At 48.3% G+C, this 26,392-nt stretch overlaps 1 protein-coding gene across 5 annotated transcripts in view; it reads right to left on the reverse strand.

The window, feature by feature from the left end:
- The window catches only part of Osp (myosin phosphatase Rho interacting protein outspread), a 280,543-nt gene that overhangs the window by 4,944 nt on the left and 249,207 nt on the right, over positions 1-26,392 (reverse strand). For all 5 annotated transcript variants that reach the window (XM_076798351.1, XM_076798350.1, XM_076798355.1 and 2 more), the window contains exons 4-14: positions 23,313-23,501; positions 16,595-16,667; positions 15,416-15,964; positions 8,216-8,388; positions 7,811-7,951; positions 6,891-7,052; positions 5,672-5,844; positions 3,898-4,856; positions 3,672-3,828; positions 799-3,606; positions 302-590 (exon numbers count right to left, since the gene is read on the reverse strand). In XM_076798351.1, the coding sequence (XP_076654466.1) occupies positions 302-590; positions 799-3,606; positions 3,672-3,828; positions 3,898-4,856; positions 5,672-5,844; positions 6,891-7,052; positions 7,811-7,951; positions 8,216-8,388; positions 15,416-15,964; positions 16,595-16,667; positions 23,313-23,501 (5,673 nt within the window). The remainder of the gene's footprint in view (positions 1-301; positions 591-798; positions 3,607-3,671; positions 3,829-3,897; positions 4,857-5,671; positions 5,845-6,890; positions 7,053-7,810; positions 7,952-8,215; positions 8,389-15,415; positions 15,965-16,594; positions 16,668-23,312; positions 23,502-26,392) is intronic.

The following is a 26,392-nucleotide window of genomic DNA, read 5'->3' on the forward strand; positions in this document are numbered from 1 at the left end:
TTGTCGCCGGCCCCACCATCTTCTTCGAAACCCCCAATCAGCGGTGAGTCAATGATCGAACCGGAAATGAACGAAGCTTGCGGACACAAAAGCTTTGCTGTACCTAGGTGCATCTTGTTATAGTCTATAGATGTATATACAGGAGTGTCAGTTTGTCTGTCGTGATCTAAAAGCTACGCTTGGAGGGGGCGGGGGTAGAACACCATAATATGTAATTGCGGCAGCGTTAATCATTTAGTATACATTTTGTTAACCACATCTACGTTGCGATCGGGACACTTGTGCAGCCAGACTGGTTTACCTTCAATTGTTGCAGTCTGTGCATCTCTTCCCTCGGCTCGGCTATCTCGTTCTCCCTGCCCCTCAGCATCTGCATCGTGTCGTTCACGCCGGTGTCGTTCGTCTCCAATACCAAATGTGCTCTCAACTGTTTGTTCCTCACGTCCAGCTGCATGATGTGCTGTTGCGCTTGGGCCAGCTGCTTCGTCAGGGAACCTACCTTCTCCTCCAGAGCCGCGGACTCTACGCACTTCGAAGAGTACTTGGCGGAGAGAGAGAGAATCTCTTGCTTGATCTCTTCCATCTCTTCCCTGGAGGCAGACAAGGGACCATTAATACTCTATCTATGCGAAACTATAGTCTACTTGGCATTAGAAGTTGTCGAGCAGTCAAAAGATTGGCTTGTGACCTCTCACACCCATCTGACACGTTTACTACCCTGTCTACTTGGTCTTTTTTTACCCTCGCACTGTTTGTCAATGGTCACCTGCTGTACTATTAGAAGAAGGATAGGCTTACTCGTGTTCCTTGTGCAGCACGCCGATGTCCTCCCTGGCCTGCATCTGTTTAATGAACTCCTGCTTGAATTTCGCGATCTCCTTCTGCACCTCGTGCTCGTGGGCCTTCCTCATGACATCCAGAGCCGCCAGAGTGGCCTGAGTCTCTTCCGACAGCGCTTGCTCCTTCTCCACCCTGAGACTCTCCAGCTCCTGCCGATGCTTCTCCTCCATCTCCGAGATGATCCTCCTATGAGAATTCTCCATGGCCAACAGGCCCTTCTCGCAGAGTGCTCGCAGCTGTTTGATCTCCTCCTTGTACCTCTTGCGCGTCTCCGCGTCAGTGTCCAACTCTGCGCTCATAGACCTTTGGTAGGCGGCTCTGAGCTCGTTCACGTGAGCGGAATGCTCCGAGTCCATCGCGTTCAGCCTGTGCTCGAGCTTCCTGGCCTTCTCCCTAAGATTGGCCGCTTCGTGTTCGTACTGGGACGTCAGCGACTGCCTCTGATTGTCCAGCTCGCCTTTGATGTCCATCAGATCCATCTCCTGGTTCCTCTTGAGCGTCTCGAGCTCCTCTTGATGGTCCGCGGTGATCCTCTTGATCGTCTCCTGCAGCTGATCGCACTGCTTGCACGCCACGCTGTTCATGTGGTCCCGTAGTCTCTTGATCTGCTCGCGCAGCTGCGAACACTTCTCGCAGACGCTGGACCAGTCGTTCGCCGCCGATTTCGGCGACCAGCAGACGACCTTCTCGCCGTCTTTGTCGCGAACGCGCTTTGCCAAGTTGATCAGATCCTCCTCCAGATAGAACAGGCTCTGGCTGACGTTCTTCAGCTGCTCCTTCGAGCCCCGTTTACCCAGGATCCTGTCCTCGCACTCCTTGCTGAACTGCTGGTAAAGGTAACTGTACTCCGCGTCGAGGATCGGATTGCTCTGGAACTCGCAGTCGTCCCCAAGCAGACACGACAGGTGCTCGTCGTTTCGGATTAGACTAGATACGAAAGTCTCGCCGGGGAAGGTGATCGAGGGTCGCGCGTTCTCCTGGAGCAGTCCGATCCTGGCGTCGATTAAAGCTTTGTGCGCGATCACGTCCGCGTAGTCGTTCAACAGCTGCCGGGACTCGTACTTGGTCTCCACGCTGGTCATGTTCTTCTTCATCAGCCGGAGACACTCCTCGTAAGCCTCCGACAATTCGCGAGTGGAGATCTCCATCTCTTGTCTGAGTCTAGCCTGCGCCGCATCGATCCAGGACTCCAGAGTGATGTTGTCTGCTGCGTCGAAGGTCAGACAGGTGTCGGTGATGCTGGTAATGTTTTGCTCGTACATCTGTCCGCAGCGCATGATCACGTGGGACACCTCGGACTGCACCAATTCCTTGCTCACGGTCTCCTGAGCCAGCGCCCAGGCCTCCCTGATCCGTCGATCCTCCAATAGCTTCTTGTTCGAGCTGGAGACCGTCTTGCCGAGATCCTCTTGCTCGGACATGCTCAGCGTCTCGACGGCTAGCGCCTCCGCTAGCTGTCTCAGCTTCGTCTCCTTGTATCTCCTCACGATTTCGTTCACCTCCCGTTGCTTTTGCAGCAGGAAGTTGAGGCTCTCCGCTCGAGCTGTAGAGACCTCCTTGGTGGTGGCCTCGGTCGCTGGTACACCGCCGACCAGTACTAACTTATTCGCTAACACTTTAGTAAGATACTGAATGTAACTGGTGTTTTGGTAGGTTTTGGGCTTAGTTCCGTGAATCTTACGCATTAGGCTTGAGGCAAGCTGACTAGTTTCGACCAGTTCACTGAGAACGGCACTCCTGTCGAACGTCCGGCCGATCGCGCACTTGATCTGCCTCAGAACGACGAACTCGAACGCCACCCGCTCCGCGATCAGCTTCGCCTTCTCCCGGTCGTCCAGCTGGCTGTTCTGCGCGAGCGCCTGCCGTCTTGCCGCGAGTTCGCTCAGCTTATCCTTAAGTATAGTCTCTAGCCTAGATACCACTACCCCTACTGACTCGGTCGCTTGAGCGCTAGCTTGGCTTTTCTTACATTCTAAACACGAGTCCAGGATGTCGTTCACCTCGCGCAAACACTTCTCCGCCTTGTCCTCCGCCTGGGTCGAGCCCAGACACTTCTCCAGCCGTCTCTTCGACTTGGACACCACGCGCTCCAGCTTTCTCAGCCTGGCGATAATCTCCAAGGACACCTCGCTGGTGGAAGACGCGCTAACCTCGCTGCATTCGCTGCTGTCCTTCTCCGCGTCGCTCGCCATGTTCTCGGCGACGTTCGCCACCTTGGTCTCCAACGTGCTGAGCCGGATCAGCACCTTCATCGGCTCGGAGCTCGTCGCGCTGTCCAACGACTTCCTGCGCAGCCTGGAGCGATCGAAGTTCTTGCTCCTCTTCTCTTTCTTTGGATTAGGACTCGACTCCTTCGAGCCGGTTGTGCCGATGCTCTTGCCCCGCTCGATCGCGCAGATCTTGTTCTCCAGGTCCTGCAGCTTGTCCTCCATCTCCTGCGAGATCTGAAAGGACTCGCGACCCTTCAGCGACAACGACCGCCTCTTGTCCCTGGCCTCCGCTTTCGTCAGCTTCTGCTTCAACGTTCTCACTTGCTTCTCGCTGGCAGCCAGCTTGTTCGTTAGATCCTGGATCCTGGCAGCCATCAGCTGAGCCTGCGCCTGGTTCGTTTCGCTGACGCTGGCTGCGTCTTGCTTATGCGCGAAGATCTCCAGCTCCAACGCGTCTTGCATCGCGTGAGCCTCGCGCAGCTCCTTCCGCATCGCGCGTATCTCCAGAATCGCCTTCTCGAAGCGGCTGCGGAGCTCGTCGTACTCCTCCACGATTCTGTGAAGCAGAACAAACGCGTCAGCGCGTGTCAACGTATGGGTTTCTTTATCTAAGCAATTTACCTCTCTTTGTCCAGAGAATTCAAGTCCAGGTCCAACTCGATGTTCGTCAGGTCGCTCAGCGAGTCGAAGCTTCTGCCACGCTCCCTCGAAGCGGACAGCCCACCCTTTTCCTCGAGTTCTCTGACCTTGGAGTATAGACGCTCGTTCTCCTCGATTCCTGGATCAAGAAAACTCAATTGAACGATTCATCTCCCAACTTTCTTCTAGTTTCTTCCGATTGACTTACCTTGCGACAGCCGATCGCTCAAAGAAGCAATCTCGGTCTGAAGATGCTCCACCGTTCTATGACTCGACGCCAGTTCTTTCGTGAGCATCTCGCAGCGCTCGCTGGTCTCCCGGAGGATCGCCTCGGTCTCCAGCAGCTTGCAATCGAGCACCTCCTTGTCCCTGGTGTACATCTTCTTCATCTTCTCGAGGTCCTCCAGGTCCTTGTTCCTCTGCTGCTCCGTCCTCTGTATGGTGTTCAACAGCTCGTCCACCTGTTTCTCCCTGATGGAAGCCTCGGCCTTTTGCTGTCTGAGCCTGGACAGCTCCTTCTCTGCGTTGGCGGCGTCGGTCCTCGCGGCGTTCAGCTGTGACTTCAGGCTCTCGATCTCGTTCTCCTGACGCTCGACAATGACTAGTAGCGTGCTGGGGTGATTCGACTGGTTCTGGTCCAGCTGATCGCGCAACAGGGACACCTGGTTCTCGAGCAGCTCGACGATCAACGGGCTGTCGTTCGCGCTGGACAGGCAGCTGTTGCTCTGCATGTGCCCGTTCGTCTGCTCCTCGTCCTCGCCCAGCTCGCAGCAAGCCATCATCAGGTCCTCGGACCTCACGCTGTCCAGCGTGCTCCTCCTCGAGCTGGGCGGCGAGCTGCGGCTCCTCTTGTACACTCTGGACCTCGAGCTGGACCTCGACCGAGCTTTCACTCGGGACAACGCGGTTCTGGTCAGAGGCGGCGACGGGGGCAGCTCGGACCATTCGTGATTCGCCGAGTCCGACCAACTCGAACCCTTCAATCCACCCGGCCAGTCCCCGTTTCGGACCAATGGCGGGGACACCGGCACCTCGGACCAGTCCCCGGATTCCCTTCTTCCGCCTTCGGATGCGGTCCTATACTCCTCGTCCGAGGAGAACAGCACTGATCGGGGTGTCACCGACGTGGACGGGACCACCGAGTCTCGCTCGCGATCTGTCAGTGATCTGTGACACACAAACATAAGACATAAATCACTATAGCTTGAAACGCTAGCCTTGCGATGGCACCGGAAGCTTGTTAAACCACCTTAAGGGAGCCGGCAGGCATTTGGCCTTGACTGTTGCGCTATGCCTTTTTTTCTAGACATTTTACGTCTTAAATAAGTAGGTAATTAATTAAAAATGCATACCACCGTGTTTGTACATGTCTTTGCTACGTCTGTGTGGAGCCTTCTTTTCGATCCGAACACTAAATCTCTCGAAATTAAGAGAATCTCTCAGCGGCAGCCATCTTGTGACGTCATACTTGCTTCGGAGTTCGAATTTTCTGCCGAATATTATAAATTACTCCGCGATGAGGTAGAAATTCGCAATTTGGGCTCCATACAGACGTAGATTGGACATTTAGGAAACACAAGTGACCACTTTTAAACTGCTCATTGCAATATTGAAGCGTCAATTTGTCAAGATTCTGACCCTTGCAAGTTCATATGCGTATATTGCAGAGAGATTCTCTTGATTTCGAGAGATTTAGTGTTCGTATCGAAAAAAAAGAGGCTCTGAACAGACGTAGCACGGTGGTATGCATTTTTAATTGATTACTTACTTATTTAAGACGTAAAACGTCTGGAGAAAAAGGCACTGCGTAACATAGTGTGACAGTCAAGGCCAAATGCCTGCCGGCCCCCATAAGTTAAATTTCGAAAATTCTGCATGGCTGAGGATTTTGTTGTAGATCTTCGAACAACGATCGCAAGGTGTCCCACATTCCCAGGACATCCTACACTGTTTATAATACGAATCTAGGTCGAGTCACTTACGCGGTAGGCGACTGCGGAGTATTATCCTGCTGGCCATCCTGGCAAACGGACATCGAGTCCGCGTTGCTGTCAGGGTCCGGCAAGTTGGCAGCTCTTCTGATAGCGGACATCCAGCTGGCCCGTATGCCAGCTGTGACCGCTGACAAGACGGTGGATCCTCGATCGTCCCAGGCCTTCGAAAAGAAAATGGACACGCGTGAAGAAGGAAAACTGTGCTATTGTCTATGTAGGTCGATCAGCGGGACAGTGCCGGATGACAGAGATCGGTGACACGAATAACAGGAGAGCCAGCTAGCTGTTCGCGCGAGCTGTTCTACCGCGAAATTGAGTTACCGACTTTTTCCAGCCACTCCTAGCGCGGAAGTTAATTCCGGCGATCCAATTCAGCCGCGAAGCCCGCTGGCTGACTCACTGCTCGAGCTAACTGCACCTCTCTCTCTCCATAGGACAATGTTCGACGACTGTTCCCCCCACGTTTCGGAGTTTGGTAAATATTCGAGAAACAAGAACCACTTTTTAACGTGTTGTGGAGGTCTAATTGTAGCTATACAATAAAACTACTCGTCATGAAAAACAGGACTCTACCGGATGACAACAGATCCAGTTCAATCTTGTATCCGTACGGAAACCCTTTCCTCCATAAAGGCGACAACAACCTTACATCCAGGTATCGTAATTGACTGACCAACCACGTCAGTGCAAAAAATCCATGCATTCTGTGGTAGGATTGATATGTCCACAGTCGTTCCCCCATGAATTGACAATATCATTCCGGTACTAGACTTATAATGTCGACTGGCGTATGTAACCGCCCGTTCGCAGTCTCTTCTACTCGACATGAAAAACTATACAATAAAACTAAATTTTCTGTTTCATGTAGAGCATTATTGGCAACCAGGGGTAAATCGATTTGGAGAGCACACTGCTTGTCCAGAACCAGGAAAAAGCGCGTCGCATTGACACGATTGACAGACGAGGGTTGAAAACTCCTCGAAATCCGAGCGGTGGGTTCTTGCAGAATATTTACCAGGTTTTTCTAGCCGAGTTCGCGATTCTGGACGCGTAGAATCCGACGTGAGATCGGTTCTGGTCGTCTTGCTCGTGCCAGCGGTAGCGAAGCAACGTCGCGCCTCCTCCGAAGGCCTAACTGGATTTCCGTTCGCGCGGAATGTTAATTACCGTAAATCACCGGCCGCGAAATTCCCCCGGTCACACTCACCACGGTCTGGAATCCATAATTTCTTGCGACTTGAAGGGGCGTGACGGCGGTAACGGTATTCAGATCTATGACGCCGTCCATGATACCCTTATCTTCCGCGCAGGGATCTCGGTAGTACATGAGGCCGCAGCCGCGCAGTACGAACCAGTGCTTGTTCCATTCCTGCGACGCAATACGATTCGTTATGCACGGCTATTAATCGCCGGTTCGAGGAAAATGAGCAACTGAACACGCGTTCGCTGTCCAGCCGCCTTAACGACCCGACTCCGGCCGCTCTCCGGGCCCCGGTTTTTGTCGCCCGTCGCGTGACAGGGCCCTTCCTCCGCACCACGGATTACGTCCAGGGATCCAGGGCCCAACAATAATTCCGCCGTGCAATTAATTCGAGCCCACGGAATCGCGTTTGTAAACCAATCCTGTTTTCTGCTCGTAAACTTCGCCGCAGCCTCCCCGGACAGAAGTGTTACTTCTTTGGATAGCGTTCCGCGAAACGAACTTCGCCAAAGTGGCACAGTTCTCGACAGTGCAGAACGGTGAGCTGTCTTTTAAACAATTTCCAAAAGTGTGATTCGGTGCGCTTGATTTTCTAGATAAGAAGAATTTTCTGTCACGACTCTTGTAACGGTGTCTTATATCGCATCAAAATATAACAAACTTTCCTTGAAGAACGTGTCGATAAAGGCTGCAATTACGAGGCAAAACACAAGGACAATAAGAGTCGAAATGGGTTAGTTCCTAGTATCTCCGAACGAGGACAAGTTTGCTGTAATTATGCCGGTACAACGGCGTGTCTGTGTCCGTGCTCGGAACAGGTCAACACGCACAGTCGACCAGGTTATCAAACAACTCGGCGGGAAACTGGCAGCGGCGTTGTCCAGGAAGTAGAATGCGTATGCGGGCATGTTAAATTTGATACGAACCTTGTTGAGACCCTGCTTCATCAGCCAGCCTTTCTTGATGTTCAGCAGATCCTCGGCGGGCAGATCGACCCGCAGCTCCGAGGTGGGGGAGTATCTGATGCCCGAGATGTCTAGGCCGCATCCGTCTGGGTCTCCTCTGATCTGTATCAGAAATGAAAATGATTAAGGACCGCTCGCGTTGACCCTTCCTGCTCCTACGTTGAGCAAAGTGTTCAATTAGCGAGCTCGGCTGCGTTCAGCCAGGCTCGACATTAACTTGCATCGATGATTCCACTGATCACATTCGTGATTCCTAACTGTGCTAAATAGATCAGTTACACGTGAGTCTATAATTTAACTGTACTGTACAAAATTCTGAAATGAAGGGGCAGTAACTTTTTGCAAACCCAGAGGGTCGATACTCACCAGTTTATCCTGATAGGCCGCATTCGCAGCATCCACGACATCCCTGGTCGGCTCGGATGTCCTCGGCTTGATCCTCCGAACGCGTGGCTGCGTCAATGATGCTGCGATGTCCCGCAATTTCCCCTCCCTCTCCCTCTCGTGCTCCAACAGGATCCTCCGACAGGCGTCGTCATCTAATTCGACATAAAAGACACTGTTATGTATGACCTTCGGATGACTTTAGACATAAAAGAAACGATCTCTACCGGTGCGAAACATGTTCCTAAAGCACAAACAAACTCGCGTATAAATTGCACAAACTGCAGAAACGCCGGCAGTCTATCAAGAAGCGGCCGATCACTCGAGTTCATTATGATCGCGCGACCACAAAGTCCCTTACTGTTTCCAGCTGGAGCCGGCGCGCAATCTTCTGTGCTCATCTGCTCTTAATTTGAGAAACCGAACCAGCCGAGCGAGCCGAGCCAATTATCTGGTTGTCCGGTCCGATCTCATTATCTAATCCCGCGCGGCGATCGACCGTGAATCGGGGAGCTGGCATTTTCCAGCGGCGGAGGTCATCAGAAATGATGAATCGCTGCGAATCAATCTACACCGGTGGGTCCCTATTGTCCCGCGGCCGCGGTATCCTTTTTGGAGGAGCGCCGCGTGGCGTCGCGTCGCGGGGAAACACTGTTATTAGCATGGTAATGGCGGTTAGATTTCGATGGAGGATCGATAAAAACGCGCGGGATAAACGAGCGAGATAAGGGGCCGGGGCGTCGGTTCGGCTCGCGAGCGGTGAGGGAGGCGCCGCTGGCACGGTTATTAATTAGTCGGCAGTCAATTAACGGGTCCCGGTGGCCGGGGCGTGCTGGGATCGTTCCCGTCGCCGCCGCGTTTCGAAAAGAAGTTAATTGGTTAAGCCGGGGCGACGCGACGAATGTTTGATAACGTCGTGCGACGATCCACCGTTTCGCCCCCACCGTTCCCCTATTTTCTAATTGCTCTGTAATTATAATACGCGACGTGTGTTCCGTGTCTGTCGTGTTTTTGCACGGGAAACGCCTTCGATGTCGCCCGCAATCACTCTTGGCCGCGCTCTTCCCGCTGGACGCGGTTTTTCCCGACCGCTACCTTGTCTCGCGAGTCTGTAAACTTCGTTTTTATCTTGAAAATCATTTATTTCCACCGGGGCAGTATATCAATCAATTTGTAATTTGTTCCTCTTCGCTATCTGCGATCTTCGTGGGATGTACAGGTAGGTGGGTTGGAGGTAGGGCCTTGGGCGCTGGTTTCTACGACCTTGAGATACACTGTCAAGGTCAAGAGTGTATACCATGTTTCCTGTGTGCGTTACCGGCTCGAAAATTGAGGCAAGATGGCAATTATGCGTATGAATCCTCAGATAATCGACCTCGTCGACAGATTTCAAAGTCATTGAATACTATTAGCAATTTGTTAATTACATAAGTTTCAACGAGAATATTGCTTACTCTCTCTCTCTCTCTCTCTCTCGTTGCTTTATTTTATTTGTCGTTTAGCTCGCACTAGCTCCGAGCAAACTGTCGTTTACCCTCCCTGATAAAAATGAAGTTATTAAAAATAAAAGAAGAATGTATGCAAATGGCCTCGTTTAGCCGAGGCATTCCGGCTTAAATCAATTTCACGACTACATAACAGTTCTGTCAGCAAGAAATCCTCGAACGAGAGCAATCCCTGGGATTTAGGGGCGAGTAGGCTACCTGCCGCGCGCGGAAGCGTTAATATTCAATCTTCACGGCAAATTAGACGCATCCTACAACCGCCATAATTCATATCCCTCTCGCGGCAAACTGCCGATGATGAGCTAATTCCGGCGCGCGGGATCACGGAAAAAACGCGTCGGAAGAGCGCGCGCGTTATGATCCCTCGTGCCATTACCATTGGCCGGTGTGTACGGCGTCGCAGAAAAACCGTTTCGCTAACCGCAGGAAGTTTATTAACGATATTTATCAGTCGCGATCGATTCGAATCGCCCCGGTTAATTATCGATACTTTTTCAATGAACGTCCGCGGCCCCGGGCGATAAACGAACGGCGCGAGCGTTTTAATCGTCCCGTGGCGTAGAAAAACCGCGAGCAAATTTTTCGCCGATTCCGTTCGGGAAACCGGTCGGCAAACGGCGACGCATTTCTTTTTTTTTTTTGTTCCCCGCTCCTCGCAAATCCTCGCGAAGTCCCGGACGTTAACTGCGCGTTTTACACCGTTACCCCGATGCAATTTGTTCACGCGCCATTATCGAATTAGCTTCTTGCGTTGCCGGCTCGTTAGCGCGGCCGCTCCGTGAAAAACGCCTAATTCCGATCGAGTACGATTGCGACACCCGCGGAGACCGATATCCGACTGTATACGTTTCACGGAAACCCGTTCTAATGACACCGTGTGCCAGGGGACGTTTTACTGCCAACAGGAAACGCTTGTCGCAAGGAAAAACTGCGGCCTGTAATTTCGAACTGCCAAATGATTTCTTTTTTTTTTTTTCTTCTTTCTCCTCTACTCGAGACTCTGGAATTCCGAGCATTATAGCGGCCGCTCCGGTTTTGTAATTTGGTAAACGTTCGCGCTACCGGGTAGGACCTCGTAATCGACGATTAGAGCTTATCGCGTGACAAACTTTCTCCTGTCCGGGGGGCTGTGACGTTTTCGGAAATGGTTATCGAGAGTGTTTGTTCGCTGGAAAAGTTCTTATGGCGCTTGATTGCACGGGTTGCGCGTGTAATTTTCCTCCGTTTACTGGCATTCGCATTTTTGCACCGGTTTCGTGGTTGTTTTACCGGTTTCTTTCTTCTGTTTCGGGATCAACGTTTATCCATTGGAATTAGTCGTTGGAAAGATTCATATATTAACCCTTTGCACTCGGCGCTATTTTCATTCTAAAACTAAATTTTTCTTCCGTCTTAGAATATTTTCATTTTATTCATACGAAACTGATCCGATTTCCACATGTAATATTTACATGTTCAGTAATCTATCAAATACAAATTTTGCAATGGAACAAATATTTTGTAATATTTTTTGTAATTTCTTTGAAATAATGTCACAACAATCTCCAGTGGTGCTTCAGAGTCACCACTCGAGTGCTAAGGGTTAACTATTGCTGATGATGCGTTTACTTAAATGTTTTGAATAGAACAAAATCGATAAGCTAACGATCAAAAGATGTGAACATTGATTTGTTCCGAATCGTGAGGCACAATGCCAGAAAATAACGCAGTCCGGCAGAAATGTTCGAGATGCAACTTTCTATCCTCGCGAGCAAGCAGCGTCCGTTCGCGAATTCCGCCCCGCGCGTGCGATTACGCCTCCCTTTCCTGCGTGGTTGCGTAATTGCGTGCGTACAATCTCCGAGAAAATCTGCCGGCACACTCGGCTCGCACCGAGAGATCCTACCACGGCCTGGATCATCCGTAGATTTCATTTAGATTGCCGTCCTGGCGAACGAACCAACAGGAACGCGACGCTGCGAGTGACCAATGGCCGATCCTCGCGATTTACGCCGAGCCGCGATTCCCGAAAGATACTCGAATGCCTCGTGGACCAACTGTCCTTCCCTGGCATATTCATTTCCGCGAATCCAATAGCAATTTCAATCGTGAACCAACAATTTACTCCCAGTAACGTAAACCAATCATTTCCTTCGGGACTACTATGCGAAATAAAGTTTATTTCTCTGTTAACACTAGGTTTACGGGGCACTAAATATACCTATTCTACGATGATCTATAATAATAATCTATCCAAATTTTCAGCCATTTCTTTTACAATATGCAGTGTGTTCATTTGAAAACTTTCCAGCAGAATATCTCGGAAAGTATGGAAGATATTAAAAAAGTATGAAACACGTGTCCAAGGATTTAGAGGGGGAAAGAGGGAGGCAGAATCAGATTTTTATTTGGGTGGCGTTTTCAAGGTCATTTGAAGGTCGACCTTGTTTTTTCTAGAAGAAAACCCTATTTTTTATTATGGGATCTTATAGTACGTAAAAAGACCAGCAATTTTCGTAGGATACTTTTTTTGTGTCCGCACACTAGTTTCGGAGATATTTAAAGAGAAGCAGAGCGAGTCATTTTTATACTGCGAGAAAGTTTGTAATTTCTTTATGACTATAATCAATTTTCGAAATGTTCTCCGTTGTTTTCTAAACAATAATACAGACGATTCTCAAATTCTGAACGAACATTTTTAGAGGTGCATTCGTCACTAAAACAAATGTTTTTAATTAGATTAGGAGTAACGTTGATCATATTTGTTAATTCCTCACAAAACTCAATCCGCCTGTCAAAGTCATCTTCCAATAACTTTTGATGCAACTACATGTTATAAGGATGAAACTTGTTATGTTTAAGTAATTTCTGCACAGATCCCACTGATACATCTGTTATCATTGAAACTTGTCGAATTGAACTAGTAGGATTCACAGTAAACTGTCCTATAATTTCGATTTGATCTTTTATGAATTTTGGCAGGTTTCTTTTTAAATTTGTCACCGATCCTGTTTCCCTAAACTTTCCAACTAATTGTAACACGTACGTATGAGAAACAGGTGTATCAGGATGTCTCTCATGAAACGTCGCAGTTCGTCGAGCACACTCATCAGCTCCATAAATAAACATTATTTCTACTCGTTCTTCTGAAGAATACACCATTTTATACAATTAATTGTACTACGATATAGTATCACCTATTACGATGACTCATACTTGACTAAATAGTACAATCTTATATTGAAAGACAGACAACTTAACCCTTTGCACTCGAAGGTATTTTAACTCCAAAACGAAACATTTCTTCTGACTTAGAATATTTCCCTTGTATATATATTTTTTTGTGTTATACACATGAAAATGGTGCATTTTACTCGCACAATACTGAAGTGTTTAGTAATTTATTACATACAAACAAATTTAACAGTGTAAACAATATTTTGAATAATGATACAGCCATTTTTAGTGGCGCCTTACAGTCGCCATTCGAGTGCTAAGGGTTAAACAAGAGATCAATAGAGGACAATTTTGTTTTCAAACGGTACGTCAATATATAAAACGTTAAATAACATCAATGATTTGCGTCAAAGAATTTTGCACAATAATATACCTCGCTCTACTTCTCTTTAAATATCTCTGAAACTAGTGCGCGGATAAAAAATAGTATCCTACGAAAATTGCTAGTCTTTTTACGTGCAATAAGATCCCATAATATGGGTCTCCATTTGAAAAAACAAAGTCGACCTTCAAATGACCTCGAACCTCGATGACCTGAAATCTGACACTGCCTCCCTCTTTTGCCCTCTAAATCCTTGGACACGTGTTTTACACTTTTTTAATATTTTCCATACTTTTCGAGATATTCGGCTGGAAAGTTTTCAAATGAACACCGCGTATACCCAAAGAAATAAATTTCTTGAATAATTTCTCATTCGTGCATCTTAACAATTTCGATAATTGTGAACTAAGAGTACTAAAAGTTTTAGCGTTAAGGAGGATTCGCGATAATACAGGACTATCCGTTTTTAACGGCCAAACGTCAACCAGCTATAGAGGACCCCAAATGGAACAACTTTCACCCCTAACACTTTTGTTGATTCGAAGTTATTTCATTCAGTCTCCACGGCGTGCCCCATGTCAAAAAAACCAAGATCCAAAGGTCATACAAAAAAGTTGCCTTCATAAAAAAGACGCCCCTATTTATTTTAAACCAAACAAAGGAAAAATCATCAAGATACATAATTGCAGTCCTAATATATTTAATCATAAGTGACCGCAAAAAATGACGGGTTTTTGCAATTATCTAAAAATCAAGACCGAATCAAAAAAAGTGTTAGGGGTGAAAGTTGTTCCATTTGGGGTCCTCTATAGCTGGTTGACGTTTGGCCGTTTAAAAACGGATGACCCTGTATATTGTAGAACGTATAGTTCCATTTCTTATGAAACGTTATTATCGTTTCGGTTGGCGCAAGCGTTTCGAGCGTCGCGGAAAAAGGGGCCGGCGATATAATTGAATCAGAAAGGAAGCTGTTCGTTGATCCTGCGGTCGTAGAGGTACCGTGGCAACATCCTAACCGGAGTGTCTCTGTCATTACCACCGGGAGGATCGTTGCGGCTGAAATTAATCAGCCTCGCCACGGCTCGCAGAGAGGCGTCCACCCTTCTCTCCCTTCCACGCCGATAAGGGATTCCAATTAAATTCAAAGGGTTTTCTGCTGTGGCGTTCCCACCACCGGCGTGTATCCCCGTGGTACGTGGTTTCCAATCGGCGATAAGTCAGCTTGTCGTTTCCAGTGAGCTACGAGCCTTTAATCGCGATATGATTCCGCCTTCGCGGTTCCCTCACGGAATGCCTTCTCGTTTCCACGCAGCCACGGGCTGGACTAAGGCGGCCCTCGCTCACCGGCTAGAAACCTTTTACACCTTTCCGCTCGGTTATTTATTTCCACGGCTTTGCGCGAATCGAACGTGTCCAATATAATAGCAGTTGCATTGATTCGAGCCGCGGCGCGCCGATTAATCGAGGAATAATTAATGGCGGGGAGTTTAGAGACGGCCACGGAATCCGATTGAGAAATTGCTCGTGATATTTTGTCAGGGACTGCGATCGTTGCGAGAGAGATCTGTATATTCCATTCTGGAAATTTAGACAAAAATTTCGGTGTCCAGCTAATCGCCAACAGTTACGGTGTTTGGACGTCGGCCCGCTAACTGCTCTGTTTATACCGTCAATTGTCGCCGCAGAAAATGGGTCAGGTACGATTTAACTGCGCCGCGCGAATCATCGTAGCCGCTCAACCGACCCAGTTTCCCTCTCCAATTGAATGGGACGCCATTGTTGCCGTAAAACCGAATCATGTCAACAGATCTCGTTGCAGCGAATTTCTCTCCTCGGGCGTCCATCTCCGCGCAGAACCGATCGAGTCAAAAACCATTTACAAGATGCAGATCCGATTGCAATTATCAATTCCATTCGCATAGAACCGTCTAGCAGTTCCAAAGCAACGACCAGGTTCTCTCGAATAAAAAGCCATCTCGAAACGACTAAATAAATAATGGCAAGACTCGCACGGCCTCGGGCCCGTTTCTCGTAGAAGAGCAAACCGGAAGAGACGGTCGCGGAGCTGGCGTCTCGACGAGGACTACAACAAGCAAGCTCACCCCGGGGGGATTTCTACTTATATTCGTGTGTACCGACCTAGTTTCTCGGTGGAACAGGCTGGTCCGGTGTTCGCCCGTTCCCCGTGCTGATTCATCCTGCGTCTGGCCTTGTCTTCGGCTCTCAGCTTATCCCTGGTCGGCGGCGAGGCGCTGCTCGCAGGCTGATCCTTGTAGCTGGACCTACCCTCGCTGGGAACGATCGGCGGCTTCTCCGTCAGCGACGAACTCGTCGTCGACGGCGCGCTGGTCGACGTGGTGGAATAAACGGTGCTGACCACTGTCCCATTCATCGAGGACGTCGACGCCGCCGGGGTCAAGTAGCTGGAGCTACCGTTCTCCAAAGGTGCGCTCGTTCGCAGAGGAGACACCGAGTTGTTCCTGTGCTCGTTGCTGGTCTCCGAGCTGCCGTTGCTCATCACCGAGTTGCTGGACGTGGTCACCACGCTGTTAGTCACCAAAGACGACGAAGAGGAGAACACGGACGCGCACAGCTCCGACGGCACGCTCGTTTCTGGGATCCACGTGTTGCTACGAGGCTCCGAACGACAGCTGTTGAAGCGCGGCCGGGGAGGGTTCGGCGTGTTGCCTGGAAATTAGGCGAATTTTAGTCTTGCAGCAGAATTAGATCAAAAGAAATCCTTGGCATTTATTAATTTTGGAAGGGGGATTGTTGAAACAAAAATCGGAAGAATTGGGAGAGTTTATTGAGAACTTTAATCCGAGTAATACAGAAGATTGAAAATTTCAAATTGTTTCGAGAGAAAAGCGATGGATAGTGCCCCAGAATTAACACGTCACGCGTCTCTCTGATTCTACGTGGAAAAGATCGCAGAGATAACGAAGGTTTGATATTTATTTTTTGCGATCAATGCAAAGGTGCGCCAACAGAGTGAAATTGAAGGGAGTTCAATCGCGAAAACGTTGGTATTGTCACGAATCCATTGGCAACGTTCGCTCTTTGTCCTCATTATTTTAATCGATCGACAATTATTTTCCGTCTCTGCCAATGCGAAAGCCATGAATCGGTTCCAGCGAACGTCTCAACACCGGCGACGCGTTATTTATGCCGCGGCCCGTTGATGTAAGTGTCGCTCGATGAGGCATTGCGTCACGAATCCATTGAAAGCGCAACCTTTGGTTGTACATTCGAGAATTATTGCCCGCGTAAACGACAGGGACAGCGGCCTGGAACGGAACGGCCCAACGAATTACTTACTCCTGATCGTCGGTGTGACCTGAAGAATGGTCGTCTGTCCGCCGGGGAACGTGGCGTTACGCTTGTGCCGGCCCTGGAACAGTTAAAACGGTTAAATTGCAGCGTAAATTGCACGGAATGGCTCCGGCCATCTAATCTTAAAAGCGGCCATTCAAGCACGAAATTTCTTACTCCGAAAAACAAAAATACATTCGAACGAAAGGTTTCAATTTTTTGAACAGAAAAATTTTCATTTCTTTTTGCACTCTAGTGCGTCGAACATCTTTTCTCCTTTAAATGCTCAATTTTTCAATCGCAACCGTAACAGAAGTAAATCTTGAATACACATTACTGCGCTAATGGTCTAATTTTGTTTCCTGAAATTTGTCTTACACCGTCACGGCCGATGACGCACCGGTGGCGTCAAGCGTACTACTTCTCACATTTCACATACTAAAACTTGTCAAACTTTCGTCATATTTCATCGGTGCCTTGAAAAGACTGCAGACTGTTAACAGAGACTACTGGAGAAAGAAAGTACACTATGGTAACGTTAATATCTTTTTGTTATACTCTAGCCAAATCGATCAATTCCGAAGAGTAAAAGTGTAGATTCATTCTTAAAATTGCTTCGAATGCTTATTGAAGCGTTAGCAAAGTGTTCGAGCAGGAAATTGTGAGCAAACTGGAAAGGTGGTTAATCGATTAGGCTCGTGAACGGCTGGTACAGGCAGCGCGTTTGATGGATTTCCGACAGAAACGTGTAGGTGTCGTTTAAAATTTGAAGGGGCGCGTCGTCAGCGTGTTTCGTGGCGGCAAAGCGGCAGCCGGGCCGATTAAAAATCATAGTGATTATCTTCCCGCGAGCCGCGTCGACGTTCGCGCGGCCGGAATGCCGTAGAATTTCTACGTGGGCGAAGGTACGAGGGCAGTACGGGCTCGACGGGTACGGCCGGGTCGCGGTAGGCGGCCGGTAATAACGGCCAGATAAGAGTAACACTGATAATATTCCGCGAAGGTGCTCTTCCCGGCGTGCATAATTCATAAGAACGCGAACAAACGCGGACACGAACGTTTCAATCGAGCGGGACGAACGATACAAGCGCCCGCGGATCCCGGGCCTCGCCTCGCCTCGCCTGGAAACTGTGATGGACCGAGCCGCTGCCTGCCCGTAATAACGATCAATTTATCAGTGGAACTGGCCCGTAATCGGCCCGAATGAAACGGACGATCGGAGCGTAACTCGGCTCTGCCGATCCCCGGCGACGGCCTTCGAAGAAATACGAGGGGGACGCGAACTTTAAGAGAACGGCCGAAGTTAGTGCCGCACCTGGGGATGCTCGCCGGGCTCATAACTAGATTCTTTATGCGCTCGATAGCCGGCCCATAGACGCCACCGGAAAGCACCGCGATAAGATACCAATATTCGAGCCTGTTTCGCCGTTTAGTCGCCCCAACAAATTGTTATTCCGCTCGCGGTTCTGTAAAGTACAGGCTGCGGTGCCACGGGCAATTGTTCCCATCAGTGAAATTAGAATAAATGATTCGAATCGTTCCTCGCACGGAGAGGCGTCATTACTCTCCTTTTACGTCTGTGAAATTGCCCGTGATTTTTACTATCTTCTTCACATTTTTGCCATTCCTATACTGTGGTAAATATAGTAATTCTCCATTATTTTTGTGCTTATGAGTTCTTTCATGAGCGTGTTTTCCGTTCAATAATTTATGTTTCAAACTGGTCCGGTTTAACTGGCTGTATGGAGCAAAATCTGCCGTTTTCTCTTTTAAATTCAAGGTTTTTTTGAAGGAGGCCGTAATGTAAGCGAAACTTGGGTCGACAGTACTACGTTAATAGTTCCATTTTGTTTTCCGAAGTTTTTCTTACACCGTCACGGCCGATGACGCAGCGGTGGCGTCAAGCGTATTTCTCATTTTTCAAGTATTAAAAGTTGTCGGATTTTCTTCGTACTTTATTCCTGTTTGCTGTAATCAACGCAGACAATTTTTACGTTACACGAAGGTAAAACGGAGTGTAGAAAATTATTATTTAACATCTCATAACTTTTCTACAGAGGATTGCCTTTTGTTCCGACGTATTCTCTCGCGATGCATTCGCCGGAATTTCAAATCTCCCTTGCAACTGGGACAAATAAACATCCCAGCCTTTCGCGAGCAAGTCTGCGAGCCACTGTATACGCACACGTGTCCGTAATTTACGATCGATTTAGCATTCGAAGCGAGGACCGCTGGTCGAGCATCGTCGAGGGGACACGAGCCGAATTTCTATGGGAAGGTTGTGTCGGGGATCGAGGATGCGGTGGATCGCGGGAGCACTCCGTGGATCTTTTGCGCATTGTCCGAGGGCTCGGACGGCCGCTCGATCGATTCCGTTACGCAAGGAATGATCGATCGGCAAATGGAAACACCTCGCCGTCGCCAGTGGACCTGCCGGCCGGTGTAAACGTACGATTACGTTACGAGGCCAAGGCGAGACGCGTATACGAATACGTACGCCAACACGGGAGCGTGAACGGTGAACGCGCAGGAAACGGGGCTCCCGTTTTATTTTTCTTCCTCCGAAGTCGGTGCTCCGTAAAAGCAGCTCGACACCGCCGCCGCGCCGTCCGATCGCGAAACAAAATAGACACCGGCCTCTTCCCGCGCCGGAACACCTGTCCGATCCCATTTAAACGAGCCTCGTTAATTGCGAAATGATCCGCGAGCACGGCGATGCGAACGCGTTCCACGACCTCGAACCGATCGCTCTATCTTCGTTGAGAGACCGATCTTCTTTCGATCTGGATCCGTTTCGTCTTTAAATCGCGAGCGAGTCACTCTAGTCCATCATCAACAGTGCTGAAACCACCTCTTTAATTAAATTTTATGATAAAACCCTCATTTTTAAAATAAAATTTCTGCTTTGAATTCGCAACGTGGGGGTTCCATTATAATATCAGGACCTTGAATAAGTTCTCGTTGTTTCTTCAAAGATAGCAGTAACAGTACCCCGTTCGTGGAATTTCGAATGGTAATACACATGCAAGGCAGTAGTGTATCTAACCTTAAATTTCAGTGTATGGTAGTTCACTTTAGTGTAAACAAAGTAATTTTTTCTTAGTTCTGAAAATGTCTACTTTTGTGCCAAATAAAGTGTATTTGCCGGGAATTTTATTGCACTACTTTATTCAAAAGAAATCTGCAGCTGAAGCACATAGAATTCTTGTTGAGACTTATGGTGACAATGCTTTGTCGGATACGACACGCAGAGACTGGTATCGACGTTTCAAAAATAATGATTTTGAACTTGAGGATAAAGAACGTTCTGGCGCACCGAAAAAATTTGAAGACGAAAAGTTGGAGGAATTACTCGATCAAGACCGATGTCAGACGCTAGCAGAACTTGGAAAAACATTACAAGTAGATGAGTCAACTGTTTCAAAACGTTTAAAAGTTTCAGGAATGATCCAGAAGCAAGGACATTGGGTACCGTATGAATTGAAGCCGAGAGACGTCGAACGGCGTTTTCTCCCGTGTGAACCACTGCTTCAACGGCAGAAAAGAAAAGGTTTTTTGCACCGCATCGTGACAGGCGATGAAAAGTGGATACACTACGATAATCCAAAGCGTAGAAAATCGTGGGGTAAGCCCGGCCATGCATCAACATAGTCTGCAAAACCAAATATCCATGGTTCGAAGCTTCTTCTCTGTATTTGGTGGGATCAGCAGGGTGTAATTTATTATGAGCTGCTCAAACCGAATGAGACTATCACGGGGGAGCGCTATCGACTTCAATCGATGCGTTTAAGTCGAGCCTTAAAAGAAAAACGGCCGCTATACGAGCAGAGACACGACAAAGTGATTTTGCTACATGACAACGCTCGGCCTAATGTTGCAAAACCAGTGAAAACCTACCTGGAAACGCTTCAATGGGAAGTTCTACCCCACCCGCCGTATTCACCTGACATAGCCCCTTCCGATTTTCACCTATTCCGTTCGATGGCACATGGCCTAGCTGACCAGCGCTTTCATTCTTCTGAAGAAGCTAAAAAATGGATCGATTCTTGGATAGCCTCAAAAGACATGTCGTTTTTCCGACGCGGAATTCATATACTGCCAGAAAGATGCGAGAAAGTGGTCGCTAGTGATGGGCAATACTTTGAATGATATGTTTTTGTTCCTTATAATTTAAATAAAGCTTTTATTTTGTAAAAGAAACAGCGAGAACTTATTCAAGGTCGGTGTTTAACCAATAGTATTAAATCTACAATACTCTGCCAAAAGACTACAAAATTCCTGTGATAGAAGACAGACGTTTTGGAATTTCAGCACAAGATACATTCACCGAGTAGACGCTACAGACAAAACTTCGAACCGTTCCCAGACCAACGTACAAGGCAAAATTCCTTCGAAACTACGTCTAATAAATTTGCATACCCGAGAGTGCTCGAACCGACTCGATCATCGCCATCGTAGTGTTCACATTCAATTTGCCCGAGGATCGACAAGCACGGACAGATTTTGAAATACCGCGTCCCACTCGGATCACCGTTGAAACAATAAAAGACAGGATTTTATCTTCCGCTGCGATCGGCGCGAGCACGATCCTCCGATACCGTGTTCGCCGCTGTCGATCGACGATCGAGCGTGTATCCCTGTCATCGGGCGACTGTCGCTAGCAGCGTTACTTTTAACTCCCGGCAACAACAGGACCCTGAGTTGCGTAAGAAATTGATTGATCGGCGAATAGGGAACGCTTCTTCTCGTCGCCTGGGATAGAAAATCGTTTGGGGCCGATGACCTCAGACGTTCGGGACGTTCTCTTGCGTTCAACGCGTAATTAACCTTTTCTTTCGCGGAGAAAAATACTCCGCGCGACACGCGTTCGCGTTGATAAAAAGCTCAGCAAACTTTTCAAGGAAAGAAAGCCAACATCTCTAGTCGAGTTCACAATTGGAAAGGGAATTCTATTTTACTGAAAACGGGGTTCTAGCACTGTAAATTAACTAAAATGAGTGTTCCAATGCTAATGAGATGGAGTTGTTACCTTTTGTTCTACGAAGTAGGGTATTTGGACACCGCGTCTCGAACGGAAAGGCTCAATTTTATTGAAAAGGGGACAGAGCTCGATCGCGAGTAGGAAGAGGCGTCAGCGATCCGCTAGAAAGCGCGTCGCTCGTGCTCAATTAAAATTAATTGAAATACAAACGCCTCTATCGGCGGAGTTAATCCCCCGTGGTCTGAATGGCTGTCAGATCCGGTTGAATCGGCCGGCTGGGAATCGAATTGAATCGTCCCCGGGGATTAACAAACACGGAGGACTTTGGTCGGGGCCGTTCATTGTCCCTGGTCGGAGGAGCGCGTCTTGTCGCCGAGCATAATCGGCCTCTCTATTCCAGCAACGAGTGGCGAAAAGAAACGAGCAAAGAACTCGGCACCGCGAGGGACCGAGTCCTTTGAGAGCCCGGTGAATCGCGGAGGGAGGATAGAAGAGAGCAGAGACGTCGACGACGTACAAACTCGCATTATTTCGCGCGGTAACGAGCGTGACGCCGCGACAGCTCGCGCTAATGATCGAGCATTATCGCACTTTTGCCGAGCTCGTTTCTTCGCCCGGCCACTCGCGGGAATTAACCGGCGACCGACCGGACACTCCTGGCCTGCATTACCTGGCCGACTACCGACAATGTTTATTCGGAAGTATACATTATGTACTCGACTCACCGGTTTTCCAGCGCCCTTTTTTTCCCGCGGACGTATTAATTCGAGGTTCTTTATGCCCGCGACTCGTGTAGGCTTCACTGCACACGATGATACTGGTATTTGCTAGTACGAACCTCCATTTTACTACTTATCGTCGTGTCGTTACAAATACAGTCCTCCGCAAAACCTTCCACCTGACCGACCTCGATTTCAACACAACGACGATTTTACAAACGAATTTTATAACTCGGAATAGTCGTAGATCACGTGTCGAATCTTTGAACAATTCGAACAATTTCGGGTTGCTCTTTGTCCACAAGGGGAAACAGTCTTTCATCTATTAATATAAATTATTTATCGTCACACCCGGTTTCTTACAAAATCTGACTACGTGTTCCGAATAATTTTGTCTTCTCTATGAAGCAACACGTGCAAGGCACTGTGGATGCTCGATGCGTCTATAGTCGGTGCACTTGGGAAAAATCATTTGTGCGACACTGTACGAATCGTTTGGCCAGTTCGAGCAGCGAATTACACCTCTCAGGCCCGGCCCTGAAAAAGAGGCAACCCGCGACGGGCCCGCCGCTGTCATTCGTTGATTACGGTGCGCCGCATAATCATTACTACATCCTTGTGCGTCATGCTTGTTACGCGTGCAGTTATACCAGAGCCGCGGCCGACTTGTCTCGCCAGCGGAAATGGCTTTAATAAGACCAAGCGCGGATCGCAATGACGGGAAACATTGTCATTTAGCCGTTCCCCTGGCAACTGTAGTTGGCCGTCGAAATTCTGTCGCGACAAACAACTTTGATCGAGTCTGAACGATTAAAACGATAAAATAAATCCTGGAACAGGACGATTTTTGCTTCCGAATAACTTCGACTGAGAAAAGTCGTGAATGTAATTTAAATGTAATTGTTCGGGGCAACACTAGGTTAATCGCGACGGTGATAATGAAACAAAATTGTGGATGAATCGAAGAATAATAATAATTTAGTGTTTGATCGCCGAGTTCGGGACGAACTTTTCGAGAACGCACCTTGTTTCTTGAGTAGACTTGCAGCACGTCAGCCCACCATCTCGTCTCCTCGCGGCACGTGCCCTTCACGAAGGTGACGCCCTCGGGCGAGGTCACCGCGAGGCTGTAAGGATGTCCGGTGATGTCCTCGGCTGCGGCGACCTCCAGTACGCGAGTCATGTCGATCCTCGCTTGGGGTACCGTCTCCGGCTGCAACAAAAACCCAATGTCACCGGTTAATCACAGCGCTTGAATCAATAATCTGTCGGGCAGCCGGCAATTTAACCGGGTAATTGTCCGATGGACGACAATCTCGTTTAATAATATGATAATTGAATGCCGATCGGCAGACTATTATAACAGCCTGCCGTGGAACCTCGACGATTCTCGAACGGCCTCCGGGATTGTCCGTCATTTTTATGCAAACCCGTTCCTCGCACAGTGTTGACGCGAGTGCTATATAAACGCCTAATTGCTGCAATTAACCGCTACGCCCGCAACACCAGACTCTCGAAGAACATTTCGAAACGAGTCTCCTCCAAATCGAAATGAAACGCAGACACGCAAACGATATTTTATATATTTTTCTTGTAAGAGTTCCTATAGTGAATGTATAATTTTATAAAATTTAGCAACGTCCTTTGTTATCTATGACATTCATAGAATCTGATACTCGATGGAACTCTTAACGAGATAGATCAATTTTTGTTTCCGCCGCGCTTCTATAAATGAGCTCCTCAGAATTCACACGATGTGCATATTTGTTTCCACAAAAATCCCCAGTGTAATAATAACTAATGTGCGATTAGCAAGATTCAGCTAAAATGCACAACAAGTCGAACATCAACTCTGAAAGGTTAAAAAGTTGAATACTTTTTTTTCAGATAAAGAAGACCGTAAAGTCGCGGTTCAAATTTATCGAATTCCCATAAAGACGCGCATTCGCGATCGACGGATGCGCCTAATCGCTTCCTACCCGCATTCCGGCGACGCGTTTTTCCATCGCGCCGGTTTCTCCGTAGCGCGCGCAATTTACATTTAGCCGAGCGATCGGTAAATTAGTCGTTGGGAACGTGTCCCGGCGATCGGCCCGCGACTAGGTAACCAAACGATCTTTTTATCGGCCATTTTCGATGGGCCGTGGGGCCCCGTGTTCCCGGTAATTCCGCGGGTTTATTTGTCGAGCGCCGGTTTTATTGGCCTGGCGGGGCCGGGATAATTTAGTGCCTCGTAACGCGGCACGACAGTAAAAACCGCGGAGAGGCGAATAAAATCTTCCGGTGTTACTTTGTCGCCGATTTCGGGGTGCAAACGGGGCCCGGGGGCCCGGGGGCCCGCGGCCCGCCGGCGTCCCGCCCGGAAACGCGTCGTTCCGCGCGCAATAAGCGAATATAAGGCCGCGGGGCCCGCGCCGTTACGGTCCCGGCTGCTCGCCACTCGTAAAACCGGTGCTTCCACCGGAATAACGCCTTATTACTATGTCGGCGAATAGTTCTCGCCTCGTAAAACGAAATCGAGCTGGCCAGACGCGGCGACCGCGATCCGGAAATTACCCGGACGGAGACACCGACGGACTTCGGGGTCGCGATCCGTGTCAAGGATCAACCTGATGCTGTCCTATCACCTTTTTCCAACATCAAATCTCAAGGTCGACAATGCCCTTCTCCGTCGAAACTATTTTATCCCCAACATCGAGACATTTCTTCCAGTGAAACAAATCACCCATTATAACAGACTAAACGATCTTAAAAAAACCACCTAAATGAAATTTTTAGGAAACAGGTATTTGACAAAATTAAAAGGAATTATATAGAAAAATATCATAACGAAGGAGCGGATTTTGAGTGGCACAAATTTCCAAGTCCAGTAGATCGTCAAATTCAAACATCAATTTCTAGAATCAGAATTGGGCACTCAGAAGTAACCCATTTGTTGCAGTTTAGATGATCCCGCATAGTATGGACTCCATTTTCCCCAGTGGTGAGTCCTTTTTTGTTAAATAAGAAAGAAAATACGATCTGCGATATATGTAAAGTACCAATTAACATAAACCACCTAATAATAGACTGCAAAAAATATGAGAATGAAAGGAAAAATGCTAAGTTGCCTAGATCCTTACCCATTCTGTTAAGTTCTAAGGAGTATATCGCCGGTCTTGCCAAGTATATCAAGGATACAAATATGTATAATATATTGTAAGAAAATGTACCGTGTTGCTAATGACCTTTGATGTTGAAGCAACATTAAACAATTAAATTATATATATATATATATTTCTTCCAGACAAACTTCCACTACAATCTGCTCATACTACAGTTTTAAAGCAGCACTTTCGATTTTTTTTTTTCAAAAACTGACCAATGCATCTTTATGAAATTTTGCACACTTACTTACGATAGTCTAGACTGTGTCCACGAATTTTTATACGTTGTTCTGATCAAAAGTGTAGGAATTATTCACCGAGAGAGAACAAATTTCTACAAGAAATTATTTGAAGCCTTCGTCGGGTTGGGTCTGAAGAGACCCAAGCACCGCAGTCCAAACCACCCCTCGGATCCCGAGCAAAACCGAATCTCGAGGACGGGTACTCGAGCCTCTGCGACTCTTACTCCGGAATTCGCTTTAATTCCTCTGCTAATTAATTCGCGGAGAGCCCGTTAGGGTGAACGAGGGTTGAAACAGGAGACCCGGTGCAGAGCGGATATTCGCGTGTTGTCTCGGCTTTGAGCACGTGAACCAAAGCCACCTCTTCAAATTGTCTCGAATAAACCTCTTCAGGTTCTTTTCTTCTGTCCGCGAATACAACGAGCACCGAGACGAGCGGAGATGTCTGTCTTCCGGGGGCCGTTTCCTCGAATATTATCCCGTTTGTCCCAGTCGGAACAGTGAAAGGACCTCTTCAGGCTCTCCCGCGATCTCGTATAAACGAGATATCGATCGATTCGAGCGCGAGACAGCCAGGTGAATGGGAAATTAGGCAGGTGTCCGGAAGATCCCGCGTCTTCCGGGTGAGTAATCTTCGCGGGCCACGGCCAATGTCTCGAGAGAATCAAAGCAGCGGCTTTTTTGCGGCCTGTCCCGCGATCCTGAATAACCGTGAT

This window comes from Halictus rubicundus, chromosome 12 (genome assembly GCF_050948215.1).
Source record: "Halictus rubicundus isolate RS-2024b chromosome 12, iyHalRubi1_principal, whole genome shotgun sequence".
Taxonomy (NCBI): Eukaryota; Metazoa; Arthropoda; class Insecta; order Hymenoptera; family Halictidae; genus Halictus; species Halictus rubicundus.